Source organism: Sinocyclocheilus anshuiensis, unplaced genomic scaffold (genome assembly GCF_001515605.1).
Source record: "Sinocyclocheilus anshuiensis isolate Anshui unplaced genomic scaffold, SAMN03320099.WGS_v1.1 scaffold870, whole genome shotgun sequence".
NCBI classification, from domain to species: domain Eukaryota; kingdom Metazoa; phylum Chordata; class Actinopteri; order Cypriniformes; family Cyprinidae; genus Sinocyclocheilus; species Sinocyclocheilus anshuiensis.
In genome coordinates, this window is record NW_015540842.1 from 1816369 (window position 1) to 1837459 (window position 21091).

The window sequence follows — 21091 nt, forward strand, 5'->3', positions numbered from 1 at the left end:
ATATATGTAAGAAAACACATAATTTATGCTATATATATATATATATATATATATATATATATTTTATTTTATTATTTTTTTCTATCATCTATTTACTTCCACACTTTTTATACAGAGCCAATGATATTTTTTACCATAAATGTAACCCTTTTACATTTCAATTAAAGCATTATTAAACGTTTATTAAGCCATTTTTTTCTCATAATGTTTCTCCCATGTTGGCTGCTCCCCACAATGTAGGTGATTTCACGTTTTATGGTCTTTGTGGGGACATTTGGTGCTAACAATGCATGGAAACCCCCACACACCACACACACATACATTTGTTTTTTTTTGTTTTTTTTTTATGATGAGTCCAACCTCCCATTCTACTGGTAGATTGCACTAATTGTAAATTCTACAGACTAACCCTAACTCAAAATTTTGGCATTTGAAAAAAGGGTGTCAGGTTCCCATATAGAGGTTTTTTTTTTTTTTTTGTCAAGAGTTTTAAGATGTATTTACCATCTTTGCTTTATATCTGACTTGATTGTTTTAGAAACAAACAGACTTACAAGATGTATACATTTTCCTGAGTTCGTTTTCTTCTAAATTTGGTCAAACAAGTGGTCAAAAAGTGCAATGACCACTGCATTTTTTAATAGAGGCATTGACGTTTTATTTAAGGCAGCTAATTTTCACTTTTAGCGTCCAGGTTTTTTTCTCTTACAGTGAAGGCAGCGCGTGAGTCTGGGTGTGAATGAGGGTGGTGCAGGGGGCATTATTTGAGCTCGTGTTTGAGGACTGCAGGAGGAGGGGTGCTCAAACACAGCTGTACTTGTTCAATCACACCCACTCCTGTCACCCTGTCTGGGGAACATCGAGGGCACCATCACAGTCAGCTCGTTCTTAAGGGACCAATCAACACACTTATTACTACTGAATTTCAATAGAAATTACTTTACTTATGTAATCTACAAGAGAGCTTTTATTGCTGACCCCGGGGGTTTCTAGGACTCACCGCGCGCTGACCAGCAGAACCACACAAAACTTCGCAAACCTGTTCGTTCACATCGTCTCCGAGGACTTCACCGAAGCGGCGATGGAGCATCTTTGGTGCTTTTACGCGTTTATTTTAACGCTGATGTCCTGTGTTCATTATTCCCAGAGCATTGAGAGAAATAAGGATATTCCAACAGGTAAGAGTCGTTACATTGGGACCGCACACTCTGCTGCGTCATTCACACTGAGTGCGACGCGACGCAACTTGTCTAGAACGCTCGCGTTTTATAAAATAGCCTAATTGTGATCTGAACGGTTAACTAATGTGACGATAACACTTAATTATCTTTAATAACCTTTTAAATCACTAACCGTTCAATAACTCAGCTTTCAAATGGTCATAACCTCAAAATATAGAAGAAAAAGGAGAAAAGAAAAATATAGAAGAACAAGAAAAATCCATGCTATTTCAATTTGAATGAACATTAATAATCTTTAATATTTGAAAAATAGACTACTGTAAAATGTTACCTTTCCTTCTGCTGCTAGTTGGGAAACCAGGGCTACAGTCACATGGTGAAGTTGTCACTAGGGGACATTTTAGGACATTTTAGTTTGTGTGGGAATTCTGAAAACTGTGATTCAATATCATATTTCTGTGAAATATTTTAGGTAACAACACAACACAAATCATCTGTTGGAACAAGTTTTCACTTTAATTATAATCTGTTCGAGAAAAAAAAGGTGTTTCTTTTGTGTTTAATAATTGTTTTACTGTATAAATTTAACTGGAAACCATAATAGGCTTTTAATGGTAGGTTACCTCATAGAGTGTGACAATATGCCCCGCTCATGCAATAATGTCCATTATTTATTTAGTTAGTATCCCAGACTTTAAGGCTTGTCTATACAGAAAATGACTTTCATAAATAACACACCCTGGGAAATATTCACTGGAGAAAAAAAGTGTGACAACTAGCCCCGGTTTCCCCTACAGTGCACCTTGCTTCTTGTTGGGACGAGAGGGATGTCAGGTAGACCTTTTTTCACACAGTCTTGCTGTTTGAGAATGTGTGCCTGTGATATATAACTGTATGCTGTTCAATCTACAGTGTGTATAGTCGTGTAGTGCAATAACTAAAATGTAATAAAATTGCAATGCGCACAGTTAATGCACACCCTAATCAGTTAAGCATTTCTTTGAAGCATAAACAAGTTTTTAATTACTTTCTGGATTCTATTAGGTTGTACAGTAATTTGTTTGTGATGGTAAAACATTTACAGCCTAAAAACGTGTTTAAATAATTAAAACGCCTCTATGGTTTGTGAACAGCTGCTTGTGCCTTTTTAGTTACTGTACAGGAATATAAATTGCTCTGTTGAGTGTCAACAAGCCTAGTAAGAGGGATAAATATGACTTATACAGATTTAATTCATTTTGGCGTTCATCATTTCCATGCATCATGACTGTGGCAATCTTTATTCTTGACAGTTCTAGAACTGGATTTACATTGTATATACAAGGTGACAAAACTAACCCATCTATCAACCAGCTCTGGGACAAAGTGATGCATGCTTAAGGGTGTCATTTATAGCTTTAAAAAAGTGACAAACATTTTCTAAACAATCCTCTGTGCTCTGGATCATAATTCACAATATAATCAAGCAGTGTTAATTTTCATGCGTCATTTCATTGCCATCAAATGTCAGTCAGATTCTCTTAGTGCCGTTAGTCACTAAGCATTACGTTTAGGTCAAACTGTGACATAACTTTATTGCAAGCTTTACTAATGCATTCCCGTCTGAGAAGTATCTTTCTAGAAAGGTCACTGGGTAAAACTTTCCAAAAGCAAAACCCCAAAGTGCAGCCATGTGTCACATTTGAGAACTGTATGACTGTGGTTTCACACAAATGGAGGGCAAATGTGTGCATTTTGTCAGAATATGTATTAGCTATCTGTGATGCAGTAACGTTTGTAACATCTGGCGTTTAGTATAACACAACTAAAGTACTGTTTTCAAGGAGTTAATCTTCTGTTTCACATTTAAAGCATTTTAAGGTGTTTCAATACAAATCAATGAGCCTTGACACCTTCCAAACGCGTGAGCTCCTTATCCCTTGTCATTGCAAAAAAAAAAAAAAAAAAAAAAAATTCCTAAAACAGACTTCATTTTCTTTGTCAAATATTAATCATTTTTACCTTCTTTTAAATTTGTGGATAAAATGTAATCTGGGCATGTTTCTGTGAGACAGGGTTATTAACAGTGTTATTAAATAAAATAAACATTAACTGAAATAAAATATAAAAAATAAAAATATTTTTATATAAATAATTCGTGTATAATAAATAAATAATTTATATTTAAATAATTGATTTCAGCTAGTTGCCAACATTTCTCATTTTTAAGTACTAAAATAATATTTTATAAACATGAAGTTTGCAATGTTCATGGACAGATGCTCAACATTAAATACCATTTGTGACCGATTTTACTTCCATAATCAAAAACAATTTTGAGTGAAACCAGAAAGAGTGGGACTTGATTATATCAATCAGGCTACCCAGGCTCATTGGAAATACCTGACGCTTTCTACATTTCTGCAAAACAAAAAACATACTTGTACATACAAATCGCTGCAGTTTCCAGTTGAAATAAACATTAAAGGCAGTAAAACTCTGACAAATTTTATTCCTTTTCACACAAATTATGATTTACAAGGCCAGAGTTTTAAGCAAAGCCTAATTTTCGCACAATTCCTTGAAAAATATTATGTTACTTTTGATTGTTATCATCACATATAAACCTTCAAATGTATGGGATTTCTAACACAGAATCACTCCGGTATGAATCCTGTGAAATTACGGTTCGACAAAACACCTCAACCCGCGTTAAAACATAAACGTTAAAATAGATCAAATAGCACAGTTGCATCAGAAAATGTGTTTTTATATCGCTCCGGCATTTGTTAATACTGTCGGGTAGGTTTAGGGTTGGGTTTGGTGTAGGGAGTTATGTTATTTTCCATCATGATAGAGCATTAACATTTAGCGACACTTCCTGAACATTTGAATTCTGCATCACAATACGTACCTGAAGAAACGTAATAAAAACGCAACAATATGCATCGTACCTACATAATACAAATGTGGTCACAGTCATGCACTGAACATGTTTTAGCACAAGTAACTGGACATTACACTTTGAAACTGTCGCAAAAAATGCAGTAATGCATGTAATATCGTAATACACGTATTTCCAATGAGCCTGGACTGTGATCAGAAATTAGATTGTGAGAAGTCACATAGAGAAAGACAGTTAGAGGGGTGTGGCCAGGGCCAGATTTACCTCTTTTCAGTGGTGGACAGTAACGGAGTAGCTTTACTTCGTTACTGTACTTAAGTACATTTTTCAAGTATCTGTACTTTACTGGAGTAGTTTTATTTTGAGTAACTTTTACTTTTACTTCACTACATTCCAAAGCATAAGATCGTACTTTTTACTTCACTACATTTCATAAAACATATCGTTACTTCTTATACTATATCACGTGCTCCGACACGCAGAACGAACTGATTCTTTTCAATGAACCTTTTAAATCGGTTCGCAAATCGCACCAAACGATTCATTCACGAAGGTGCAGCGTCGTGGCCACATAAAAACTTAAGGAGTGCATTATCTCTCTAATAATTTGAATGACCTGGAGTCACAACCACACATCAAATACATTGTTAAGATGATTTATTTCAAGACATAGGTCATGTTTACGTCCTGAAATCTATGTTTTTTTTACGTATTTTACATAAACCTTCCATTGCAAATTCCAAAACGTCATTTTAGAGCTAATAACAGATGCTTGAGCGATTTATATGCAGGCTAATGCAGTTATTAATGCAGTCTAACGCACTAAGAGAGAGAGAGAGAGAGAGAGATTAAGCGCATGTGAATACATGCGTCTGTGCGTCTCTCAGCAGTGTTCAGCCGCAGCGTCTACTAATAGCGAATCTTTTAAGTTAAACTGCTTCAAGAACCTCGCTTCTGAGAAAAGTCATGTAGCTTTTCAGCTGCGAAACTATTTTATTGATACATTTGCAGGGCAGCGCTGACAACAAGTTTCTGGTCGCGTCTGTGTGCGAGTGCGTGTGTGTGCGTCTGTGAGAGAGAACGAGTGAAAGAAAGCGTTATTTCCATAGCCTACATAAAAAAAGGTGGAAGACATGAAAATACTTTGTCATTTTTTTACCCTAGTGTTTGTTATATTTATTTTCTCAATGTCTTCTAGTGTTTTGGTTCTTTTACTGTTGTAGATAGCCCATAGTATAACAAAAATATTATATATCTCCTCATTGTGTTTGGGCCCCCCTGGACGAGCGAGCATAGGCACGTGCCTAGAATGCCAATGCGTAAATCCGGCCCTGGGTGTGGCTGAAAAATAAGAGGGCTTGATGACATCAGACGAAAGGAAAGTTGTTTCAGAAGTGCAGCACGTTTACGGAAATTAAAATTTTGATTTGGTATATATGATGAGTGGGGTGGGGCCGAGAGCCGTGGGAACGGAGCGAGGCCGGTGGAGTAAGTGATAATGCACGACACCTAAGCCACTCACCGGTCTCGAGTCCCACGGAGTAGCTCTGGAAGGATAAAAGGAGGAGTGATGACAGTGCAAGACGAGAGAGGGCCAGGCCTGGATTTATGTTGTTTTGGTTTTGTTTGTGCGCGGCAGTCGTCCGTGAGGGGCTGTCGCGCTATTTTAAGTTTTGTGTTTATTTTATTATTAAAATTATGTTTGAATGTTCACCGGTTCCCGCCTCCTTCTTCCTCTCTTGTCTTGCACTGTCGTCACTCCTCCTTTTATCCTTCCAGAGCTCCTCCGTGGGACTCGAGACCGGTGAGTGGCGCAGGTGTTGTGCATTATCACTTACTCCACCGACCTCGCTCCATTCCCACGGCTCTCGGCCCCACCCCACTCGTCACAATATAACGTCCACAGATGAATCACAAGAAATAACACCATGTATTATGTTGACTTTAAACTCTTACCACGTAGCATACACTGTTGGTTAAACCACTGACACATACTGACATGGTCTCAAGAAATCCGGCTGTAAATTTCCACATTTATGGAGCAGAGCAGATTAAAATCTAAATGGGTCTCTTAATTGACCCTGATTTGAGGTTTGGTGTACCTTTGTGCACAGTAATCAAGCTAGAGTCATTAACAGTTGGTATCTAAATGACGTATGCTATCCTAAACACAAGGGAAGATATAGAAAGAAAAATACATGCCTTTATGTAGACAGAAAGGGAGTGAACGGCACAGGAAACCTCTGGCGTTTGCGGCATGACATCACCACAGTATTTAAACCCATTTGTCAGCTTGAATAACCTAGAAACTAAAGCGTTTAACTGTGAACAATCCGCCTCATGACTCTTGAGGTCGTCTCTACTCAAATGCCTGTGGGAGACCTATCACCTCCTGTGAGTTTTCAATGTCCACCTACGTTTAGACATATATGTGTGAACCCTTCACACTGAAACATTGGCCTGTGAGTTGAACTGCAGTGTAAGATTTACGACTTCCGAGTCCCAGTAAAAGAGAACATATATGCTTGTCTATAGTGTTAACTGCTGGACCTGGCAGCACTAGCCTGTAATTGGCCTTGTGCAACATGGTGTCAGTCAACCGCACACTTGATTAAAGAAGTCTGGTTTATATAAGCAGTTTATATGGATGTCGGCTGTGTTTGTCAAACCGTTAAATGATTGTCCGAGGCAAAAGACAAACAAAAGTACAGTTGTGTAGTCACATCAAAACTTTGTGCCACAATCTTTTGTTCTCTAGTCTGTGGTTTTACTTATTATCTAATCAAGTTTTGCAGGTTGCTGATCAGATTTGTCAGAAATAACCATTTATGTGCCTGTGACTTTTATTTGATTGACTATGAGCTCTGAGGGACAATTCAGAAAGTCTGTTTCCATAGACAGAGAATCATTTTAGAGAACATTGTAATGTCCAAAGTATTATTTAGGAGTCTTAATGCAATAAAGACAGGCCAGCTTTTTTTTGAGGTGAAAATACAGAATGTTCTTTGGTGGGGTTTATGATATTCTGGACAGTAGATCAGACTTGTTTGTTCCTTTAATGTAGGTCTGTGGGATTTTACATCTGTTTTATCCATCAAATCTGAAAATTAATAACATGTACAACTTCTTAATTAGCCATGCAATTTAAGGTATCATTCATGTCCGTACCATGTGGCTGGAACAAGTTACTTGTCAAAATTTGAGAAGACCCATAGCGGTGTGTATTCACTTGTAGGGATTTTCAGTTCATTCCTATGAGGTCCGAGTAACACGCTCTCGTGGGGGAATGTGGAATTGATAACTTTCCCAGATTGGAACAGGGAAAGTGTTGAGAGCAATTAAGAGAGTCTCAAAGTTGAGAAAAGCTCAGCTGCATGCACATGAGGATCTGGACAACAGCGAATCACTGTGAGGTACAGGTAGTGATGAATTTTTCAAATGTAGTTTAAACATTTTCATTGCAACTAGACTGTTGGGTTAACAAAAGTGCATTAAATCAAATAATTCAATTTTAAGTGGCACTAAACTGACATGCTCCATAAATCTCTAAGTGTACAGTACTTTAGTATTTTACGTGAATGACTATCATATATATGAGGCCGAACTGTAAGAGTGTTTCCTCCGGTAGTTTGGCTCTCTTGCTCTTTTGGTCGGGACCAAAAAGTAAATTGATACATTTTGTCCTTGTTCACTTATCATTTTTAAGACCAAACCTAAAGATATTAAACAATAGACATAAGGATACAGTCCCAACCGGATTAGACAGCTTTTATGAACTTACCAAAAATCCAAAATTGCTGTGTGTTTGGTTAAACATGCTTGTTGTATGCATGTACATATGGTGGTATTTTTATCAGCTGATACCTCACAAAGGGCTGAGAAAATATGTAAAGGAGTCAAACCAGCACCAGGAATTACTCCGTTGCACACATGGGGATCTGCTGGAAGCAGATGGCTGTTCCTATGTCTGTACCAAACTGTAACAGGCAACAGCTCCTATGAAGAGAAGAACTATGTCCTTTTTAGGCTCACATCTTGTGACATTATACTGTTTTTGGTTGGTATAGATGCCTTTGGTCCGGGTTGTGTTTATATTTCAGTCGATCATGTCCAGGTGGGTCCACTTGTTTGGTTCGGATGACAGCGTTCACGCATATTCAAATGAACCTCACTAACAGAATAATCGCACCAGAGTTTGTTTTAATCAAACCAAACCTGCCAAATGTAAACAGTCCAAGAATAACCAACAGTGATAGCGAACAAGATGGCGGCGCGCATAGACGCTGCGGCTCAATGCTGTCTCTTGCGGTGCTCTATTAAGTTGTTTGTGTTTATATTGTTATCTGTCCTGACGTTTTCATGTCGAGCAAAGAACATCTACAGTCGACACAATATTCTGGAAATAGGATCACATAGCGAACAAGCAATTACAGCAGAGTTTCTCCACTCTCACGATATCCCGGCGGACATCGCTAGGCGCCCGGGCTCTCCGTGGATTACCATCCCTGTGGGGAGGCGACGAAGGCGGCGCAGGGAGAGGAGGCAAAAGCGAGGCTGCAGAGCCGGCGCACTAGTGAGACTACGGAAGCGGCCACACAAACCGCCGCTTCCAAGCATTTTCCTTAGCAATGCGAGATCCCTCGCTAACAAGATGGATGAACTGAAACTACTGGTTGCATCGATCAATGTGGTTAAGGACTGCTGCATTCTGCTCTTCACAGAGACCTGGCTTCACTCACACCAGCTCACACAAAACCTGTTGGTGTCCTTTTACTGTTGCTCTGTGGAAAGCATTCTGACATACTGCATTTGTGTGTGGTGTTCTAGCTGCACTGCTGCTGAAAGGAAGGCTCTCCAGAGGATCATCACCACAGCCCAGAAGGTAATCGGTTGTCCCCTCCCCTCTATGGAAGAGTTACACAGTTCCCGCTGCCTCTTGAAAGCTCAAAAAATTCTCAAGGATCCATCTCACCCAGGACATTCTCTTTTTGAATTGCTACCTTCGGGCAGACGGTACAGGGTTCTAAAAACCCGAACAAACAGATTAAGGAATAGTTTTTATGCTAAAGCTATTTCTTTTTTAAATACTGCAAAAAAATTAAATTAACCATCATGTGTGTTGAAGACATGAAGTGTCCATCTTTGTTGATTGTAAGATTAATAGTTTACATGCCAAGCCATATCTGTTTTAAATACTGCAATAACTTAACTGATCATTATGTGCAACATTGAATGAGTCGTGCAGCTCTGTTGAATGTGAGATAAAACAGTTCACATGCTTAAACTATCTGGTTTTGAATACTGCAATAACTTAACTGAACATTTTGTGTATTGTTGAACTGAATGTGAGACGTCTTTTGTATGTAATGTTGTGTAATAGATCCTGTCATCTGTGTACTATTTATTAGATTATTGATTAATTCAATAATCCCTATGCACCCAAAGGATTGCATTCAATTTCGTTGTACCTGTACAATGACAATAAAGCCATTCATTTCATTCATTTACCGTCATATTTCATATCCTTATTCAACCCCTATAACTGTGTGCGGTCTCCAAAATATGAGGTTACGAGGGTTTCCAGAATTAAACAGAAGCTGTTCTTCAGTTTGGCTTGTTTAATTGCTCTGGCCAATACAGCATTCCAACTCCGAGTCAATGCTCAACTCAGCTCAGCACAGCAAATGACCACAGTAATTGCGAGCATTAGACGACGGCAGGCACAATTTTGGTGATGTCAACCAAATGACCCCTTCTTTTTCTCTGTTCTTCAAACTTGTGATTGTTTTTCCAGCCAAGGGAAAATAAATAAGAGTTACTGGTAAGTTAAGTCCTCAACTGAACTATTGTGGCGAAGTCCATGTTAAACCAGATGCTGGTGACGTCATGCAATGTTCCATTCTAGAGGCATTTACAGCTGCACTGTCCCCCACAATCCCCCTTGCCAGTGTACTACTAGATTCTCGGGTTATAGACACAGGGGCATGTTTAAACAATCAAGGAAATTTCCAAGCCCCAAGAGAGAAAGCTTTTCTATTTTAGTTGCATACAACTGAAATAATGTCTGTCTACAATAATCCCACCACCCTTTTCCCCTCAGTTTGTTCTGCACCCAGCCTTCAAATTTGGCTTCTGGTCCCTAAGTGATAAGACATTTGCCAGTCACCTGGCTACAGCCACAAAGATTTAGAACGTGTTATGGAATATCTGCATGTCTGTGTTTACATACGAGTATCCCGTTGTCGAGTCACAGCTATCTGTGGTTACATTAAAATTCTTCCGATCTGACATTGGCCTTTGTTTTCTCAGTGTAATGAGGCGTAAGTCTGAGCTCTAGATATTTGTGTGTATATATGTTCTGGCAGTTGATTCTGGTGATTTTGGTTGGGATTGTGTTAACACGCTCATGTTAAGCGGGCAGAACAGGGTACTCACTACACCAATTCGGAAGTGCTGGTCGGCTGCAGAAACACATACTTACGGTATGAATGAATGGGCACTGTGGTAGAGTCTGGCTCTTGAGGGATCAGACCGCCTAATGAGGTCAGTTATGTGACTCAGTAGTGTTTTCATTTTTCCCAGAACTGCCTGAAGTGAGATCACCTCTGTTAGTATGTCTTATTAGCTGCTGTTACTCAGTGTACTTGTTAAAATTGGCTTGGTTTGAAATAGATTTAGTTGATGTTACAGCTGATTTTTTTTTCCAGTAGTCATTTACTTTTATAAAAGCCCATTTATAGTGCAACAATTGTAAAAACAATTCCCCTGCAGAAATCTGGTGAGGGGGTTAAGCATTTCTCAAGGACACACAAATGCAAGATTGTGATCTCAGTAATGCTCCAGTCCTACATTGTCTTGCTTGTGGGGAGGGGTCTTTTGTTTTGGAATTACAAATCCTCAACGGTTGAACCCACCATTATTGCACCATCTTGTGTACTAATTTTGACTTTGTAGTGCAGTAAATAATGGTAATAATTTATAAAAGATTAACTTTTAAATTAGATGAAAAAACAGGCAATTTAAAGGCCTGTTCTTCTGCAATAAATGCAAAAATTGCAGTCCTGAGACCTTTTTGGATGTGACATTTAGCATGCAATGAAGTAACTTGAAGCACAAAATCAAAATATTATTTGTTTAATTAACTTTTATTTAGGTATATATAATAGTAGTTTTCCGTAATAATTTGCATGACTGTACTCATCTTAGAATAAAGCCTTAACAGGCACAAGGACTATGAAAAAAAAAAAATCTGCTATCTTAGGCCTATAATAAATTGCAGGTTTATACACACACAAAAAAAATCAGCTGTATTTTGCCACCTAGGCTATTACCACCTGCAAAAGCAACATTTTGTGACATTTTATATTGTTTACAGTACCAGCAATTCATTAAATAACGATGAAACAATGGAAAAAAAACATCATAAACGTGTAGAAGCACTGGGTAGTCAAGAACTTTCTGCATTTTAAAGAGCCACTTTAATTGCCTGAATTTTAATTGTGGAGTAATGCTGCACAGTCCCAAATAAATAAGTAGCCTGCATTATTCTCCACAATCAAGCAATCAAAACCAAGCTTACCAGATGGGAAATTACACCATGCAGACAGTACCTTTTTTATAGGATGCTATTAGCAAGTACAATTCATTCTTAGTTCATTCCCCAGTATGATTTACCCACCTGATGTATGTTGACCCTCCAGAGCCAACCAAAAAAGTGTGAAAGGCCATGTTATTGTAGGCTGAGAGCTTTCTTAAACACACTCCGTCTCCAGAGCCCCAAGCATTACTTGGAAGATAAGCTGAGAGGGCCACAGAGAAAACAAAATGTTTTATCTAGTTTCCCAGTCATATAGTTGAGAAAATAGTTTCTTTAAGGGGCAGTCTTTCACTTTTTCTTTGACTCTGACTCTCCTACTGGAACGTGAGTGTTCTGAGTGGTAGAAGTTCTGAGTGTATTACGGTGGCCTTCCAGTGCAGTGTGAGAGTTTACATAGATGGCCCTGACTGTTTGCAAGGAACACTTTTAAAGCACCACTCTGAGAAAAGAAACAGCTTGCCTGTCTGAAGCAGCATTCCTCTGGACCTCAGCAGTTCACACCGATCTGTCAAACACTGTCTCCTCAGGTCGGCCCAGACTATGTGGTACATTCAAAATAGCCATCTTTTAAAAGTCCAAACTGCTTTTTCCACAATTTTTTGCTTCAGCTCTAAAAACAGTGTTCCTACATCAAGGGGCGAACATTTTAATTCTTCAGAGTGTTGGACACTGACCTCTCTGTCTACACTGAATGTCTGCTTGCACTACTTTAAGCACTATCTGTAGACTCCATTAACACACATTATTGCCCTACAGGGTGCACACTCCCATAATATGATTCCTCTGGTTATGTAATTATTTCTGTTTTACATGTAGTCTACATGAATCAAAGAAAATGAAGCTTGATAGAGTGTTTTTTTTTTCACAGCTGCTTAACGTTATTACATGCTGTGCAGTGGCTTGGTTTCTGTCTTTGAGAAGATACTTTAGAACCACTAATCGTGTCTTCCTCTCAGTTCCTGTGAAGCTGACTTTTACTATATGGCAGAGATTAAAGACTCATCAAGAGATATTAATCATTATTTACCATTTCAAAAAGTAGCTTTTGAGAAAAACATATGAGAAACAGCACATCTTATTATCTCATAAGTTAGAAATCATATTTGGGGATGTGAAACCCCTGACAATAGAAGTGTGGTCACATTACAAACATGGGCAAAAAAGATCAATTGTCTATTGCCAATAGTTTAGTAATGTATGAAGCACAGTTCACACAGAGGTCACTTTCAAACCAAGCAGCTTTCAACTGCGTACAGTGGCATGACCAATGCAAAATATGCATGGGGACATCTTCCACTCTCAAGAAAAATTGCCACCACACAGATTTCCATTCAAATGACTAAATTTCGACTGTGAAAATTTGCCAAATAACAGTAAATGTGACCATACTTCAAGTTCAAGTTCAAGTTGAGCTTTATTGTCATTCTGCTGCAAATTACAGAGGGAATTGCTAAGGCCCAGCAGGTTTAGTTTATTGATGAGCTGTTGTGGGATTATTGTGTTGAATGCTGAGCTGAAGTCGATGAACAGCATTCTAACATAGGAGTCTTTATTTTCTAGGTGGGTAAGAGCCAGGTGGAGGGTGGAGGAAATTGCATCGTCTGTAGAGCGGTTTGGACGGTATGCAAACTGGAGCGGATCGAGTGTGTTGGGGAGGCTGGTTTTGATGTTGTGCATGACTAAACTCTCAAAGCACTTCATCATGATTGGAGTGTGTAATACAAATATAATACTTCAAGTATTATATTTGAAACTCCCCATTAATGATGCTTTTCTAAGTGATCAAACTTTCTATTTTTACCTGACTAGTAAGTAACCATCCAGAACCACTGAGAAATGCCCTATGTACCAGAACCAAGCATCAACACCCTATTAGCAACTAGAAGACCCTAGCAATCACCTATCAACCCCCAAAAAACCAACCAGAACAACTTTGCAACCACATATCAATGCAACAGCTTCTCTGCAACAGCAGGAGAAATGCCACAAGACATAAGACAAATCTTCTTGGCAAATCCTGTATTTGGGCTGAGTGGAATGTCTAAGTCAGCTGCTGATCTTCACATCATTGCGGACGGTGCCGTTCGACCATCACAGCAGGAGTTGTGCATCATCACATACTTGTGTGTATATTTGTAGCCATAGCAACTGATTCTCTCTTAGTTTGGTAGCCTGGATCCAGCCCTCAATCTCTCATACTCTAGCCAAAGGAAGATAGTGGCTAGAGTAAGGTTTACAGTTTTTTGCTGTTATCTTAAGGGCTCAAGCGAAGGTTAGGTCAATTGTGGGTCAAAGCAATTGGTGTTTATTTGTTGGCCTTAGGGGAAGACTACAGAGAGAGAATGTAGCATCCACCCCCCGATTGCCCACACTCATCCATTACGCAAGTGTTTCAAGACATGCTGGGATATAGCCTCCAAATTCTGCAAAAGAACAAAATAAATCAGCTTCTTTTTAGTGTGGCTTTTTATATTTGTATAGCCACAATGGAATAGAGTCAGATGGATATTGTGTTGTGATTGATTATACACTGAAATGGATTAGTGTGAAACTTTATTATAAGTACAAGGAGAAAATATTGAAAGATGCAGTCCGGCTGCAGAAACACCAGTCCCGAAGGTGTAATACATTCTAGATTGGCAAAGAATGGTGTATATGTGAACGAAAAAAACATTGGCGTGTTCTGGAAATAATGACATTTGGATGTTGATTCTGACCAAGAAACATCTTGTTTAAACATGCAACCATTGATTTATCTGTGATTTAGCCTACAGATCCCAGAGGAAAATGGAAAAGGTTGCTCTCTCAAAGCTTTAAAAAATAAATGAAGATCTTAGTTATGTTTCTTTCAAGTATCAATATTGTCTAAGATAATTCTCCTAAAACCCCATAAGAGAAATAAAACACACAAATTAGACACTTTTTGGGATACAGTAAGAATATGGAGCTAAAAAAAATAATGTGATTATCATAGCCAAGATTATTTGGTCTCGCAAGAATTTGATAAGAAATGTTAAGATCTTTTGATAGAAGACTTGGAATTTGACAAATCTGAGAACATCTTTTCTGAAACTCCTAGGGGAGATGCATTTTGAGTTTACTGGGGTTTTGAGCAAGTCACCATTCGATCACTATTTGTGACCCTGGACAACAAAACCAGTCTTAAGTCGCTGGGGTATATTTGTAGCAATAGCCAAAAATACATTGTGTGGGTCAAAATTATTGATTTTTCTTTTATGCCAAAAATCATTAGGATATTAAGTAAAGATCATGTTCCATGAAGATATTTTGTATATGTCCTACTGTAAATATATTAAAACTTAATTTTTGATTAGTAATATGCATTGCTAAGAACTTAATTTGGACAACTTTAAAGGCGATTTTCTCAATATTTAGATTTTTTTGCACCCTCATATTCCAGATGTTCAAATAATTGTATCTCGGCCTAATATTGTCCTATCCTAACAAACCATACAGCAATGGAAAGCTTATACATTCAGCTTTCAGAAGATGTATAAATCTCAATTTCGAAAAATTGACCCTTATGACTGGTCCAGGGTCACATTTAATCTCGCTGTTAGAGAAACAACTGAGATAAAGAGATTTTTTCTTGCTCATGGGATTTTACAATGATTAAAGACCCTTCAGATTTTCTTTAACATGAACCGTGACGTAACCACTGAACAAGAACTAGAGGAAGCCTTGCAGATATCACATTTCAGAGTAGCGGTCCAGCAACTTCATTGTATGGATTTCCTCAGCTGTTATTTTAAACCCAACCTGCTCACAGAAAGGGGCTTTCTCAGACAACAAGGCTTAATGAAACCTGGGCGTTTATAGGATGCCGTGTGCACATGGCGTGACCGGCATGACTCTCTAGCGGCCTTCCGTTGGATATAACATTACCATCCAGATGTGCAGATTAAACATTTACAGCATGTTATAGAACAGCATATAGCTTACATGAGAGGAACCAGGCCTTTCTGTCTGGAACGTAGACAGGAATCAGATGGATCACAATGAAACACAATAAAGTCTCCAAGGTTTTCAGGCTTTTCTTAAGAAGTCCTCACCCATTGTAATGTGTTCATCAGAATTATGATTCATATTCTGGCCCTTTTCTTATACCTTGTCTCATACTGTATATATGCTTCCATGGAAGATTTTTTTTCTAAATTTTGAGTGCTGACTGTGGAGGTAATTCATCAGTCAGAAGGTGCTGGACCCCTGGTCAGTGCTGATAGCCTTGTGGGCAACATGCTGATCAGAGCCGGCGTCAGCGCAGCACTGATGAGGGGGTGGCTGAGGTGAGGAAAGGGGGCGATGATATAGCACAAAGTAAAAGTAAAAAAAACAAAAACATATGTGGCCCATTCACGTATTTGTCGGACCGTAAACAAACCTGCCCACTTGTGGAAGTTTTTTTTTTTTAAAGTGCAAGGTCTAGAGACGTGTTTTAGGAGCTGAATTTATTTGAACTTGAGCACTGTGTTTTAGAATGATGTATTATGTATTATGATGATATTATGATGAGTTATGCGCGAGAAGCTCCTATAAAGACCTGAGACGAGAGCGCAGCATTCAAGACGTCGGGTAGCACATTTACATTGAAATACAATGGAAAAGTACAGCAGTGGAATGAAAAAATGTGTTCTGAGTGAATGACCCTACTAAAAGCAACTTAGCAAATACAGATGGCAGAGTATTGAATAAAACAAAATCACAGAGCCACCAAATTCGAAAATCTGACATCCAGGAAATAAATATGTCTTAGGCAGCAGTTTTACCACAAATACAGACAAGTGATACCACCACAACCACCAGAAATACTTAATTGTGTCTGCTTTACAATGAAACACAAGCTCATTGCGACCAATTCCCTGACATAATACATTCATTGCGACCCACTGAACAGATGCATCATTTTCAGTTAGAACAACTTGAACAGCAACAAACAATAACAATACAGTGAAAAAATTAACTAACTACGATCATCTAGCCCTCTATTAAACATGAAAAAAATTATTTAATCATAGCTCAGTAGTGCTGCTTTCTTAGTTGCACCGCTTGCGCGGGAATTTGTGTCAGAGATTTAACAATTAAAATGTGACTTTGTGAAACGGACTGTCCTAAATTGTTGCTATAGTAGCAACATATTAACGCTAGAAAGCCTATGCATTTGGCAGCTACATTTTTTAAATAAATTATTTTTCATTATATTTATATTTCCATTATATTTCAATCATAATTAAAATCTATTTTCACCCCCCCATGGAGCCGGCCCTGGTAGCGATGTATAGCAACGTTGTGCTTTGGGCGTCCCGAGTTCGAGTCCCGGCTCGTGGACCTTTCTCGATCCTGCCCCCCTATCTCTCTCCCACTTCGCTTACTGTCTAGCTACTGTCCTATCAAAATAAAAGCATAAAATGCCACAAACAGATCTTTAAAAAAGTATATGGCATGGAGGCTGCCATATCTTTTAAGTAGTTTTTGAGTTTTTTTTAAGCCGATCATTTGAGTTATAATGCCATATGATTGATCATAGTGCAAATGTATGTCTATTTAATGCTGATAAGACCTTAGAGACACAGAATTCAAGCCAAAGGCAACAGGGACTATGGAAAAAATCCCTAAAATTGTTTGGTAAGGTGAAGAAAAAACCTTGGGACAGAATGTTGCACAGTCATTCAAGTGTTGATGTTCCAACTTCAATAAATGGGATGGTTTAAATCTCTAACCCTGAAATTTTCACATGGACTCCAAAATACAGTATTTTCAGTAAGCTATTTTCTTTAAGCGTGAAAATCTTTGGATTTTTTAAGTTAGTGTAAACATGAAGTTGCGGTCGAGTTTACTTCAGTATTCTGATGTATTTCCAAGTGAAACAGAATACTGACTGAGAAGAAATAGAGGGCAGGGCTTGATTTTTGCTCACCTCCTCACTATCTCTTGCTCACACAGACTGACGGTTGGACAGAAGGGTAAGGATTTTCTGTCCAAGAAATCAAATTGCAGTTAGGCTTTTTTTTATTGTTTGTTAACATGATATTTCCATGCTTGGCTCAGCACATACTAGCACTTTATTCTGAAATGGTTCAGTTGAGCCATTTCATGAGGTGAGAAATCCTGTTGCCCCTGGCATAACTCCCCATTTTATTGCTGAATGTGTAATAATGTGTTCCATTCCAAAATGGATGAGGCAAAGACTCTGACCTTCCCATTCAACCCAATTCCCACCAGAGATATTTAGAAACCTTCCCACGTTGTTCCTACTGTAGAGAAAACATTTAAAGTTTCAGTGTTTACTTTTTGAGTGGTAAAATAATTTCTTCTAACCCAGTTTAGTGTGATCACCTGAGTCACCTGAACCGTAAATATCGTGTGACTAATCACTCTGATGCCTCTGTAAATGCCTTCTAAATGTAGATCAACGCATTTTTCTGAAGGCCACACCATCACATGCGAAAACAATTGAGGATTTATTCTACATTATTATCTATATTTTTTTTTTTACATCAAGTTTGCTTAAGATTTCTCTGGGGCTGTTTTCCGAACCCTAGAGATGACAAACGATTGAAGTTACCCAGCCCTTCACACCCCAGTCTGGAATGTATTTTCACACACTGCTCTACTAGAGGGTCTGTACCTGCTCACTGGCACGTCCAGTGGAAATGTAGCGGGCGCTTGCGAAACTAAGACCCTCTTCTGATCACTAACCCTCAGCACCACTGTTACCGCCATCATATGTAACATTACTACGCATTATTTACTTTTTACTTTTAGTCATTTAGCAGACGCTTTTATCCAAAGAAAAGCGATACTTATGTCCTTTATTCATTATAGAACATGTCCTGCCAAAACCATTTCAAATCATGGTGATTTTAACTTTACTGTGCATTTATTCTCACAAGAGGAAGGGATGAACTTTGGGAATCAGTTTTGTGAGTGTTGACATAGGTTTGAGGTTTGGTTTGGAGTAACAAGATACCCTCTACTTCATACTGTAGGTCAAAAGGAACATATATATTTTGGTAAAGAGGCTCTTTAGGGAATGGCAGGGTTTTGGACAACTTTTAACTTAAAAAATCCTAGATATCTTAAGGTTTTTGAAGAATACAGTCTAGGAATAGTAGTGTTTCTACACTTCCACCCTCCACACTTAGAAAAAGGTCATGCTATTTTACTTTGCTAGATGTTCCATCTTTTTTTCTAACATACACATTTTATTTCTCAATTTTCTTGTCACCAGAAAAACTGCTTGTGCTTACTGTTGCAACACAGGAGACTGATGGCTTCCACCGCTTCATGCAGTCAGCAAACTACTTCAAATTCAATGTGAAGGTAAGGTCACACAGTGTTGGGGAAAGTTACTTTTAAAAGTAATGCATTACAATATTGCGTTACTCACTAAAAAAGTAACTAATTATGTTACTTAGTTACTTTTTATGGAAAGTAATGCGTTACATTACTTTTGCGTTACTTTTTAAATATGAGCAGGGCTTGATTGTTTTTAATATAAGAAGTTCTATTTATAGCAAATGTAAAAGCCCCTTCACACCAAAAAGTGTAATGAATAAACCTCAGGCTGAAGGAAAAGTAAATTCACCTCTGTACAGTAGAACGCACTAGAAGAAACACTCTTCAGCAATAAAAAAACAATGAAGCACAACTGTTAGTTTATCTAAAGTCATTTTTGCCTATTAGTATGGTTGAACTGGATCATCAAAGGTCAGCAGCAAAGACATTGGTTAATAAAATGGGATTAGATACATTTATTTATTATTCAAGGGAAATTATGGCATGTCAATTTATAATGAATGTGTTTGCGAGAGGGTTTCTTTATTTATTGTTATTTTACATATTTCATTATTGCAGGTTTGCGTCATATTCTGAGTTTGCATTTCACTCTTTTAATTAATTTTGATGAATACTAAATCTGTTTTTTTGTGAGTGGGATGAATTAATGCACATTCACATTTAGTCTAGAACTACAGTAACATCGTGTTCACACAGCGCACACAACTCCTCTGCACTTCCGATTTCTCCCAATATGGGGACAGGAGACTTGTCAGTCAATAAATGGGAAAACAAAGTAACTGGCGTTACTTTTTTGAAAAATTAACTCAGATATTTTCTTGTAAATTAAAAAAAAGTAATGTGTTATTTTACTAGTTACTTGAAAAAGTAATCTGATTATCAGAATCAGAATCAGAATCAGAATGAGCTTTATTGCCAGGTATGTTTACACATACGAGGAAGGTTGCTGGAGGTGTGAATGGTTGTGTGGAGAGGTGTTCAGGGCGGGTGTGGGGTGTTTTTTCAAACCTGCAGTAGAACTCATTCCGATCGTCTGCCAGTTGTTGATTCTCCACAGTGCTGGGGGATAGTATGCTGGGGGATAGCATTTCCACACTGATGCGGGGTCACTGGAAGAGAATTGAATCCTTATTTATTATATTTACATATTTTTTTATGTAACTCGCGTTACTTGTAATGTATTACCCCTGGTCACACACTCTTTCCTCCCACTGCTTCTCACCTCGTAGATGCTTCATTTTTTCAAGCTGATGGTAGTATGTTGATTGAGATGCTGTTTGAACTGATGTATACTGAACACAGGTGCTGGGGATGGGAGAGGAGTGGAAGGGAGGTGATGTGGGACGCTCCATCGGTGGAGGCCAGAAGGTTCGACTACTAAAGGAAGCCATGGAGTCTCTGGCTGACCAAGAGGACTTGGTGATCTTATTTGTGGACAGGTAATGTGCTTGGCAAGGGCCTTTTGGGGAAAAAAATGTTGGATTATATTAACTGGCCATAAAGCTGGTTTCTTTTAATAGTTTGATGGGTTTATAGAGGTTTGAGAAACTTTTCAGATGGTTAGGCTGTCAGAGTCCAACCATATGTAATTTATTAAAATTACATCATGAATCACATATTTTTCAGGATGCTCAGCCAAGATTTCAGGTCCCACTTTATATTAGGTGGCCTTTACTATGTGATACAATGCACTTATTGTGTACATACATGTTTTTTACATTGTACTTATATTTTTAAAAATACCTACATGGAATAACATCTGTAATTAATTTCTGTAATTACATTTATAGTTACACTGTTGACCCATCCCTTACACCGTAACCCACCCTTAAACCTACCCAAACCACTTGTCCCTAACCTTACCGGTGTCCCACCTCAATAGCAGCAAAAGCATTTTGCAATACAATATGAACACAATAAGTACATTGTACATATTTTATGTAAGTACATAGTAGTTAAAGCCATCTAATATAAAATGGGACCCAATTTCATGTGTGAAAAGCCCCTTAAATGGCATCAGATAGACTGAACAGTAAAAATAGTGGTCCACATACAAGAGAGAAAAAGATCCAATATGAATTTCTCTATGTGGGGACTAGCTGTGAATATACT

At 38.2% G+C, this 21091-nt stretch overlaps 1 protein-coding gene across 1 annotated transcript in view; it reads left to right on the plus strand.

The window, feature by feature from the left end:
• The first annotated feature begins 801 nt into the window (after window positions 1-801).
• Window positions 802-21091, plus strand: part of plod2 (procollagen-lysine, 2-oxoglutarate 5-dioxygenase 2) — a 49807-nt gene continuing 29517 nt past the window's right edge. Inside the window, exons 1-3 of the mRNA XM_016484885.1 lie at window positions 802-1178; window positions 18912-19003; window positions 20282-20418. Of these exons, the coding sequence (XP_016340371.1) occupies window positions 1082-1178; window positions 18912-19003; window positions 20282-20418 (326 nt within the window). The 5' untranslated portion in view covers window positions 802-1081. The remainder of the gene's footprint in view (window positions 1179-18911; window positions 19004-20281; window positions 20419-21091) is intronic.